General features: G+C 31.1%; 4 protein-coding genes and 1 long non-coding RNA gene across 6 annotated transcripts; 2 read left to right on the top strand and 3 right to left on the bottom strand.

The window, feature by feature from the left end:
- Positions 1-22: 22 nt before the first annotated feature.
- On the bottom strand, positions 23-1,176 carry LOC108738095 (39S ribosomal protein L15, mitochondrial). The gene is made up of 4 exons (XM_025973902.1): positions 983-1,176; positions 769-926; positions 383-708; positions 23-324 (listed from the first exon to the last, which is right to left on the bottom strand). Exons 1-4 carry the CDS (start codon positions 1,079-1,081, stop codon positions 23-25), a joined length of 885 nt encoding a protein of 294 aa, XP_025829687.1. The 5' UTR covers positions 1,082-1,176.
- A 326-nt stretch (positions 1,177-1,502) lies between these two features.
- On the top strand, positions 1,503-2,869 carry LOC108743493 (V-type proton ATPase subunit d). Its single transcript, XM_025973895.1, has 4 exons — positions 1,503-1,734; positions 1,804-2,312; positions 2,373-2,627; positions 2,685-2,869. The coding sequence occupies exons 1-4, from the start codon at positions 1,614-1,616 to the stop codon at positions 2,844-2,846; spliced, it is 1,047 nt and encodes a 348-aa protein (XP_025829680.1). The 5' UTR covers positions 1,503-1,613; the 3' UTR covers positions 2,847-2,869.
- A 623-nt stretch (positions 2,870-3,492) lies between these two features.
- Positions 3,493-4,434, bottom strand: LOC108738094 (probable tRNA(His) guanylyltransferase). Its single transcript, XM_025973928.1, has 2 exons — positions 3,826-4,434; positions 3,493-3,771 (listed from the first exon to the last, which is right to left on the bottom strand). The coding sequence occupies exons 1-2, from the start codon at positions 4,420-4,422 to the stop codon at positions 3,493-3,495; spliced, it is 876 nt and encodes a 291-aa protein (XP_025829713.1). The 5' UTR covers positions 4,423-4,434.
- Positions 4,435-4,930: 496 nt separating this feature from the next.
- Positions 4,931-7,758, top strand: LOC108738106. The gene is made up of 4 exons (XR_001937946.2): positions 4,931-5,138; positions 5,191-5,423; positions 5,782-5,936; positions 7,291-7,758. It is a non-coding gene; the product is annotated as an uncharacterized LOC108738106 (long non-coding RNA).
- LOC108738098 (protein DDI1 homolog 2) lies at positions 6,220-9,336 on the bottom strand. 2 transcript variants are annotated; one of them, XM_025973884.1, is made up of 5 exons: positions 8,905-9,333; positions 8,649-8,846; positions 8,041-8,528; positions 7,765-7,960; positions 6,220-6,563 (listed from the first exon to the last, which is right to left on the bottom strand). In XM_025973884.1, exons 1-5 carry the CDS (start codon positions 9,152-9,154, stop codon positions 6,322-6,324), a joined length of 1,374 nt encoding a protein of 457 aa, XP_025829669.1. In that variant the 5' UTR covers positions 9,155-9,333; the 3' UTR covers positions 6,220-6,321. The 2 variants fall into 2 exon arrangements, with proteins under 2 accessions (XP_025829669.1, XP_025829675.1); XM_025973890.1 differs by lacking the exon at positions 6,220-6,563 and adding an exon at positions 6,572-6,987 and having other exon boundaries at positions 8,905-9,336.
- Positions 9,337-9,837: the final 501 nt, after the last annotated feature.

The following is a 9,837-nucleotide window of genomic DNA, read 5'->3' as shown; positions in this document are numbered from 1 at the left end:
ACTATAAAAGTATTTTAAATAATTATGAAGCATAATAATCTAACAATTCTTTTTCTTCTGGTTTTAAAATGACTTTATCTTTTAAATTAACAACCCAACCAGGATGAAGACCATAAAAAATTTGTCTGGGATCTTTTCTTTCTGTTAACATATTATAATCTGGGTCATCCTCTAATTTTGGTAAAGTGTAACCATATTTTTGCGCCAATACTAATCTCTCCTGTGAAACTTTCTCAGGATCAGCTAAATAACCACGTTTCGCCGGATCAGTATAATATTCAATTGCATCCTGAGGTGGTATCATTCTTCTAGGAATTGGTACTCCTTAAAGTAATTATATTTGTTGAAAACAGAATAAAACACTTTTCTTTACTCTATTTACCTCTTTCAAAAAACTTTCTTGTGTTAAGCATGCACTGTAAACTATGTTGATCATAATATGCAGTAGTAATAACACCACCAGCCTTTTCAATTGCAGCTATCACTAATTCGCTGGCCCACTGCACTTCTATATTTACTTTTGCCTTAAACAAATCTACCCCTTCATCTGTAAGATTAACACCAAACTGTTGTTGATCAGGAAATAGCCTATATAGGCCTGTATTCAAAATAGCTACCAAATCTATAGGTTTAGAAATATCAATTCTATCAGTTTCAATCAACGTTTGTAACATAAGCATAGAAAGAGGTGGATATTGTCGTCGTAAACTAAAAAGAATTATAGTTTAAGTACTTTCAAGTACTGTAATGTAATTTATAGAAACATACTGATGTCCTTTGTAATATGGTTCACGTTTGAAGCGAAGATAAAAAGGAGTGTTACCAGTCTCATATCCCAACCTCATATAATTTTGTCGTTGACCGGATCCCTTGTTACCTGCACCATGTTTGTCACCCCCATGTTGACCACGACCACGTTTTTTACACTAAATTAAGTATTAATATGTAATTAAAAGCATTTATTCAAGCTAAATTGCCTTACTTTTTTTGCACCAGGATTGGTACGTATATTAGCCAGACAGACCCGAGGTAAATACCGTAATAAAGTTAACGCCTTATCCACAGCTTTCCCAGTACCCATATTTTTAAGTGGTTTTACTTAATTAATCCACATAAGTAATATTTTAAGTACAGCCTAACAGTTGTAAGTTCAGCAGTTGAATGAATTTTGGTTAGGTTATGTCACATTGACATTTAACAATCATAGATAAACAGTATGATTGAATGGGTGCGTTCAAGTACATCAACTCAATAGTTATTGCAGAAAAATAAGAATAAAGATGAACACCTTTTTAAATTAAAAGAATATTTTAAGAAATCCAACCTATTTTGTGCATTTTAATAACTAAACAATTTCTTTTAAAGTAAATTATGCCCTAATTACTAAGAAATAGTTTAGTCTTCACTCTTCACAAAAAAGATTTATTCATAAACATCACAGAAGAAACCCAAAAGTTTAATTATAAGAATATATCTATGAGAATTATCCATCGTGACCGTGACTGAAATCATATGACAGCCGCAGCACATATTGAAAAAGTAAATAAGTGGGTGAGGCGAAGACAGCTTTTAATACCTTAAAGTCGTGCAGTAGTTTTTTTTTGAGCAACAAAATGAAGGGATGCATTTTTAATGTTGATAACGGTTATTTGGAGGGTTTGTGCCGAGGTTTTAAATGTGGAATTCTGAAACAATCCGACTATTTAAATTTGGTTCAGTGTGAAACTTTGGAAGGTAACAAAGTCTCTTAGTTAGCGTTAGTGATAAGAACGTTGTTTGTAATATCATAGTTTTGTTACTTAGATTTAAAGCTTCATTTGCAAGGAACAGACTATGGAACGTTCTTGGCAAATGAACCTTCGCCGCTTGCAGTGTCTACGATTGACGATAAACTACGAGAAAAACTTGTGATCGAATTTCAGCATATGAGAAACCACGCTGTAGAACCGTTAAGCACATTTTTAGATTTCATAACGTACAGCTACATGATTGATAACATAATATTGTTAATTACTGGAACACTTCATCAAAGACCTATTTCTGAATTGATTCCTAAATGCCACCCGCTTGGTAGTTTTGAACAAATGGAGGCTATTCATGTAGCAGCAACACCTGCAGAACTGTACAATGCTGTCTTGGTTGATACCCCACTGGCACCTTTCTTTGTTGATTGTATAAGTGAACAGGATTTGGATGAGATGAATATAGAGATAATTCGTAATACACTTTACAAGTCTTACTTGGAAGCTTTCTACAATTTTTGTAAAGAAATTGGGGGTACAACTGCTGATGTTATGTGTGAAATATTGGCAGTAAGTTGAGAACTTAATTTGTTAATATTTCATACGTAAATGTTTATGTCTTTCTCTAAGTTTGAGGCTGATCGTCGTGCCATAATTATTACTATTAACTCATTTGGAACTGAGTTAAGCAAAGATGACAGGGCTAAATTATATCCCCGATGTGGTAGACTGAACCCAGATGGCTTAGCTTCACTTGCACGAGCTGAAGATTACGAGCAAGTCAAAGCAGTTGCCGAATATTACGCTGAATATAACAAGCTATTTGAAGGGGCGGGAAACAATCCCGGAGATAAGACCCTTGAAGACAAGTTCTTTGAATACGAGGTCTTTTTTTAATATCTCGGTGCTTTTAATGTTACTATAAATTAATTTCTGTTTCAGGTGAAACTTAATGTGCATGCTTTCTTACAACAGTTCCACTTTGGAGTATTTTATTCTTACTTAAAACTTAAGGAACAGGAAACACGTAACATTGTCTGGATTGCTGAATGTGTGGCTCAGAAACACCGAGCAAAAATTGATAATTATATCCCTATTTTTTAAAATCAGTATTGCAATTAATTTTGTTTTCAACATTCTACCAGTAGTCAAAATTTCAACNCTTAAGTCTAATAAAATATAATTACTAATGTTAATAAATAAATGTTTCTACAGAATTATCGATTGATATCGTTAAATGGCCAAATGTTGTAAGTCAATAAAAAGAGCAATTTATCACCAGTCACCTAGCCACAAATACTTTCATAAGTTCATTAAAAGTTCTTTAAATTTTACGAATATTTTTAACATGTATAAGCAACATCAAAGGAGCTCCAAGCTCAAAGCCCTTATTTAAACTGCTTTGGCTCTTAAAGCCCTGAAATATTTCTAAACCTTTTGTAATACCAAGACTCACTTCCTTTAAAAAAAGAAATGGTTTTTAACACTTTAAATAAATATCTTTAATTTTAGAGTGGCAAGTTATTCTCAAACACGGTGATAGTTCAGCATGACAGAGACTTTATCACATCAAAAGATGTGGCATTTAAGCTGATATGCGACCTACAAAAGAAACATACATTAAACCTGAAAACAAAATTGAAGAATGGAACATAAGATAAAACAAGGTAAAGTGTAAGGGATAAGTATTTTTTTTGTTGGAAAAGATACGAATAAAAATACCAAGTGAAAAAATATCAAATTCTTTTATTCATACAACCAACTTCGCAATAATAATAATTAAACAAGGTGGACTTTTAATTTCTAATAATTCCGAGTGTTCATTCCAAAACTTATCTTGCATTAAATCTTCATAAAGTGGAACTATTACTAAACGTGACTTATTTTGGTCTGGTATTTTTATTCTTTTTCTTATGAGAATTGTGCCCTTTTTGAACATTACTGGCTCGTTATTATAATTAATACCAAATTCACTAAACAATATTTCATTTTTATCTGATGACAAAGTCCCACTAAGTCTTTCTTGTGCCTAAAAGTATTTTTGTTCATTATATATTAATTAAAAAATGTTTCACTTATGTACCTCAGTATTTGATAATCCTCCTTTATTAATTAAAGTCCAAAAAGTGGTATTATATAAATTATTTATGTGAGTATCAGCCTGTCTCCAACTTAGATAATCACGTAAATTTTCGTCTGTGGGGTACAAAACTACACGAGAATCAAATGCAGGTGGATACAGGAGCTTTTGTTCATTAAAATATTCTTTCCAAAAGAATACAAACGAAGATGTAAATAAGCTATTCAAGTATGTCATTATCTTAGTTCCTCTACGATTATAAAGTTCCGTATCTTTTCTAAGCACAAAGGAATATTCATCACTTTCACCGTAAGCTAATGAAATGTCTTTAAACTCTTCCATTACAGTTACCGCAGCCCTGTTCATTAAATTTAAAGCTCTCAAATCGTTAGGTTTTTCAAACTTGTGTTTATCAGAGAATTTGTGAAAATTTCTACCATCAATTCTGACCACAATCCAGCAATTTGGTAATAGCCTATCTTCAAATTCGAATTTTCTTACATATTCAAATTTACTTTTAGCCATTATACTTGTTTTAAATAATCTTTTAAATGGCAAAAATAAATGTTTACAAGTACCAGAAATTTGGAGGTTATACATTACAGAAGATCGTAGATTTACACAATTCCATAGATAACTTATTCATTTCTACAAGCGCACACTCTATTGCTAAAATCTAGCATTAACGTAAAAGGCGCGGTTTTTCGAATTTCATGCCCAAAATTAGAAATGCCAAAACCGAAAAAATCCGACAAAAAACCTTTTATCTTAAACATAATCACAAATGTACTGAAATAATATGAAATAATAACAATTATGGAATTTTGTTATAAATAAATTGTAGAAAATTGGTAATGCTTTAAGTATAGCAATTATTTAGTATTACGTTTAAAAAAATAATTTCTTCAATTAAAAGTAAAGTCGGATTGTTTTCCATTTTCAGAATTGCTCAAAGGTGGGTCAAAGTGGGTCAAAGCGCGGATATTACATGCCTATAATTAGGTGTTGCAGGCGCTAAATAAATGAATTAATTGTTATTTGCGACATTTGTTAATAAAAAAATCAACAGAAAACATTTTCTTTGTGTATGCCGATTAAAGACTACCTCTGTTAGTACAACAAGTTGCGCTAATTATACAGAATGCAATATTTAATTGCATTTACTATAACTGATGCTTCCCGCTCCAAATAATTAATGTTATACTTGGTGAAAAACCTATTTAAAATCATGTACATTTAAAATTAAATCAGTTTTCCTGATAAATTTTAACTAATGATGAAGCTTACGCATATTTTTGCATTCATTTTTGTTTTCGGTATTTTACGTCCTAATTTGTGTTTAAGATATTTAAAATTAACTCTTTGTAGGCGCAATTTCGTCAATGAATGAAGAAAATGCTATAAACTTTAAACTTAGCTTAAATTGCAGTAACGAGTTAATGCGAATTTCAATAAAACCTACGCAAGAGTTTCATGGATTTATATATACCAAAGGGAATTTCAAAAATAAAGAGAAAAAGTGCTTTGTTGACGCAGAAAAACACCCAAAAAATAAAACCTACGAGTTAGAAATACCAGTGCATGATTGCAAAACGAAGAAAGTAAGTTGCTTAAGTCTAATAAAATATAATTACTAATGTTAATAAATAAATGTTTCTACAGAATTATCGATTGATATCGTTAAATGGCCAAATGTTGTAAGTCAATAAAAAGAGCAATTTATCACCAGTCACCTAGCCACAAATACTTTCATAAGTTCATTAAAAGTTCTTTAAATTTTACGAATATTTTTAACATGTATAAGCAACATCAAAGGAGCTCCAAGCTCAAAGCCCTTATTTAAACTGCTTTGGCTCTTAAAGCCCTGAAATATTTCTAAACCTTTTGTAATACCAAGACTCACTTCCTTTAAAAAAAGAAATGGTTTTTAACACTTTAAATAAATATCTTTAATTTTAGAGTGGCAAGTTATTCTCAAACACGGTGATAGTTCAGCATGACAGAGACTTTATCACATCAAAAGATGTGGCATTTAAGCTGATATGCGACCTACAAAAGAAACATACATTAAACCTGAAAACAAAATTGAAGAATGGAACATAAGATAAAACAAGGTAAAGTGTAAGGGATAAGTATTTTTTTTGTTGGAAAAGATACGAATAAAAATACCAAGTGAAAAAATATCAAATTCTTTTATTCATACAACCAACTTCGCAATAATAATAATTAAACAATATCCCTCACTATCTGGTTGGTTGTTCTCTTTTAGCTACACACCTTAAAGACTAATCTTTTCACTTTTTTCGACATAAACTGTTTTTATAATAAACAGACCACCCAATTATAATCAACAATTATAGTACAATAGTGCAATTAATTAATTAATAATANAAAAAATTGAGAGAAAGACGAAAGGAAATTATTTTATCCATCTGATTGAATGTATATATAAGGTAATAAGAGTGTAAATAATCTTTATAATTATTCCTATTGAATTAATTAAAATTTGAGTGATTTGGCGAATAGTGCGGCCATTGCCTGAGTTTTATCGCCATTAAAACGTCTAAGTTCGAAAATTACTTGCTCCCTCGTGAAACTCAAAGCTACGAGCTCTTTTATGTCGTCCTCTGTGAACTTTTCATTTAAAATTGCCTCGTTTGCAGTTATAAGTGGCTGATTTGCGCTAGAATTAATGCTTATACCTTTCTCGGCCTGCTGAGAACTACTACTACCTGAATTATCTGCAATAAAAAAACTTTGTATACACCGAAATTTTATCATTTTCAAACACGACTTCACAAACAATAACAGCGGATACTACATGCATGCAAAGGACTACGATCAATAAGATATCTTCCTTCATTTTCAGGATAATTTTCATACTCTTATTGACCCAAGTCCTTTATACGAGTACACATAGAGAAAAGATGTCGATTTTTTTCTTTAAAAATAAAATACTGTCGGTAATTTTGTAAAAACAATTTTGCTGTTATTCCAGAAATTAAGTCGTATACGTTTTAGTACAATTTATTAGTAGTTAATTATAAAATTTAATTGATTTTAGAAAAAGAGGTACATTTTAAATAAGTTTGTAAAATAAATAAATGAACAATCTGAAAGTACGTGCATTTTTCTAATAATTTTTCTTCCTCTTTTCTTTCGGCCCTACAAAAGTCAATTATTTAAAATGCAAACTTAGCAATTAACAACAAAACAACGCAAAAGACTTTCACCACTGTTATTAAAACAAGTTTTAACAAAAATGATTAAGTTTTACTCGATTATAGCGACTAAGAAGTAAAACCAATACCAGTAATTATTTAAAGAAAAAACACCGTTGAAAGTCTTAAATAGACGAAACGTTCAAAACACAGTAACTCACTTACCAGACCCTTTAATGTTAGTAAAAATTTGTTAGTAAATAGTCAAAAAATTATATTCTTGATTAATAAAATGATTATCTTTCAGAACTTTCAACCAGATTACAACGGCACATAAACTGGATGTCTTGTTATAGAACACCACCAAACTTTACTAATAGGTAAACAAAATGAACTTTAAAAACAAAAATTTTTATATTCAATTACATACAACTATTAATTTTTACTAATAAAAAAATATGTAAATGAAGTGTTTTCCATTAACTTTGAAAGTACCTAAACCAAATACTCCTCGAGTAAAGGAATAAACAAATAAATAAATAAACATTGTAATTAAATAGAATGTCATGTAATTTAATGAGCAAATGAATTGCTGATATTTATTAAACATACTCAGATTAAAAACTACAAATTTATATTTTTCGATATGACCAACTAACTATCTTGTTACTCTAAAGACAACTGCGTTCTACTCTTAAGAGATCCAAACATTAGAATAGAAAGATAATCATTTCAAAAATTGTGTAGAATATTTCGTCTGCCACTGTACATGCAAACTTACTTGTTGTCTCTTTACTTTTCTGAATGGCCTGTTGCAGCTCCATCTCCTCATGCTGCCTCCTGCCCTGCTGCATCAAGTCGTCATCAGACAAAGTGTTAAGGCGTGCACAATCAGGCAATTCGTTTTCTGGCAAGAAAGTTGTCTCTGTACCTGTTGTGCCTATTCTAAGCACACTTTTTCCAAGATCTATACAGCACTAAAAAACATCACATCTTAATAAATTCTGTACACTATATATATTAATTTTGTTTCATTGATTATTTTTATTTTACAAACCTGATGTCTTTTTAACATATCTAAACCTAAAAGCATATCCATAGGCTGCTCTTCAAGCACAGAAAAACTGGTTGTAAGGTAGTCCTTTTCGATTTGAATTTGCACCATGTGAATACGTCCAATTATTCTTTGCACACCAACACCTTTAGCTATTCCAGCCCATCTTGTGTCCACCAGACGCATTATATTGCACTTCTCTGCACAACTACTGGACATTATAGTAGTTTGCGCACCAGAATCAATAAATGCTTTTACAGGAATCCCATTGACTTTGCAATTAATGTAAAGCATAGTAACAGTTCCAAAGGTTTCTGGATTATACTCCATAGCAGCTTCCATGTTAGCTTCAATGTTCTTCTGTCGAATCTCTTCTGCAATGAGCCTCTGGGCTTCTGTATCAAATGGATGGGCATTCATCATTCGCAGTCTTTGTTGTTCTCTTTCCTGTCTGGCCTGAACTTGTTCTCTTAATACAGATGCAAATGTATCTGAAAATAATTTAATTAAATACCATATAATTTGACATTAAAAAAAAAACTGTTATAAAATTAACTTCAAAATTAATTAATTCACTTATTAACAAGGTAAAATAATACATATTCACTTACCAAGACTACCACTCAACAGAGAATCTGCCAATCGAGGATTGTTTTGTTTTAACAAAGCAAGCTGATCAGGATTGGCAAGGAACATGTCACGAATCATTGCAGGATCATCTTCTACAGGCCTTTGAGGTTGTACCCCTGGTACCCCTCTAACGGTCGTAGCTTGTGGGACTTGTATTCTGCTAAAGTCCAAGTTTGGTACTAAAAAAGACACACTTTTAGTTTAAGAATAGAGATAAGAACAAACAAAGGAACTCACCTCCTGAAAAACTGTGTTGAGAGTCTGAAATCATGTGTTGAATAATAACCACATCACCGTCATGAATACCGTGTTGCTTTAAACTTTTCTTATCATCAAGCAAAGGTAAACCGTTAAACGACAATAAGATTTCGGGCGCTGGAATACCGGATTCCACTTCACAAAAAGCTTTGAAATTTTCTAATTCTAAATCCTCCGATACATCAAGCACGAATATAAAATCAGACATAGTCGTAACCGTCACTTTCATTTTGTATAATTTAATTTATTTTACAATTTCACTGAAAATTTGACTGCACCAAGTGTTTTGATATTTAACTCTAACCTATAAAATTGTCACAAAGCACGAAGAACAATGAACTGACGTATTTAAGTTTTTACATCCAAATCAACAGCGACTCAGCAAAAAACAAAAATAACGTCATCGTCTTTAACAAAAGTTCAATAAACGAATAAATATATTTGTTTATATACTTTTAAAAAAGACTGAAATTTTGTTAATTCATTAGTTATCATGATCCCAAAAATACGACCATACTAAATGGTTTTACACAAAACCAAGCACTAAGATGTTGGTTTTCATCTAATTTAATTTATTAGTTAAACAATGTATTTTTAAAGTTTGATTAATAGTACAAGTAAATTACTTGAATACTTAATAAATGATTGCTGAATGAGAGGGCCTGAGAGTAACAGGAAGTAATTTTAATTAAACGGAAGTACAACAAAGTATACAAAGCGGTAAAAGTGCATTTTGTATTTTTGCGGGAAATATAAATATTAGAAGTATTAGTTCTTCCCTCCTATCACTCACTGTGAGCTCGAAACTTTTAAAATTAAAAAATTTAGAATTCACTTTTGTAAACAATACTATGACGTAGTGTCGGCCATCATTCTTTTCTAATTGTTACTGTTGTCGGCCATCATTCTTTT

Source organism: Agrilus planipennis, unplaced genomic scaffold (genome assembly GCF_000699045.2).
Source record: "Agrilus planipennis isolate EAB-ADULT unplaced genomic scaffold, Apla_2.0 scaffold128, whole genome shotgun sequence".
In the NCBI taxonomy this organism is placed as follows: domain Eukaryota; kingdom Metazoa; phylum Arthropoda; class Insecta; order Coleoptera; family Buprestidae; genus Agrilus; species Agrilus planipennis.
The sequence above is the reverse complement of the archived record's forward strand: the minus strand, read 5'-3'. Positions and strand labels throughout refer to the sequence as shown.

Coding starts and splice junctions, on each gene's coding strand:
- LOC108738095 (XM_025973902.1), bottom strand. CDS start 1,081: ATGGGTACTGGGAAAGCTGTGGATAAGGCGTTAACTTTATTACGGTAT. Junction 709..768: donor CCATATTACAAAGGACATCA/GTATGTTTCTAT, acceptor AATTCTTTTTAG/TTTACGACGACAATATCCAC. Junction 325..382: donor AAGAAAGTTTTTTGAAAGAG/GTAAATAGAGTA, acceptor AATTACTTTAAG/GAGTACCAATTCCTAGAAGA.
- LOC108743493 (XM_025973895.1), top strand. CDS start 1,614: ATGAAGGGATGCATTTTTAATGTTGATAACGGTTATTTGGAGGGTTTG. Junction 1,735..1,803: donor TCAGTGTGAAACTTTGGAAG/GTAACAAAGTCT, acceptor TTTGTTACTTAG/ATTTAAAGCTTCATTTGCAA. Junction 2,628..2,684: donor ACAAGTTCTTTGAATACGAG/GTCTTTTTTTAA, acceptor TTTCTGTTTCAG/GTGAAACTTAATGTGCATGC.
- LOC108738094 (XM_025973928.1), bottom strand. CDS start 4,422: ATGTATAACCTCCAAATTTCTGGTACTTGTAAACATTTATTTTTGCCA. Junction 3,772..3,825: donor GAGGATTATCAAATACTGAG/GTACATAAGTGA, acceptor AAATACTTTTAG/GCACAAGAAAGACTTAGTGG.
- LOC108738098 (XM_025973884.1), bottom strand. CDS start 9,154: ATGAAAGTGACGGTTACGACTATGTCTGATTTTATATTCGTGCTTGAT. Junction 8,529..8,648: donor TCTGTTGAGTGGTAGTCTTG/GTAAGTGAATAT, acceptor AATTATTTTCAG/ATACATTTGCATCTGTATTA. Junction 6,564..7,764: donor GAAAAGTAAAGAGACAACAA/GTAAGTTTGCAT, acceptor TTTTTATTGCAG/ATAATTCAGGTAGTAGTAGT.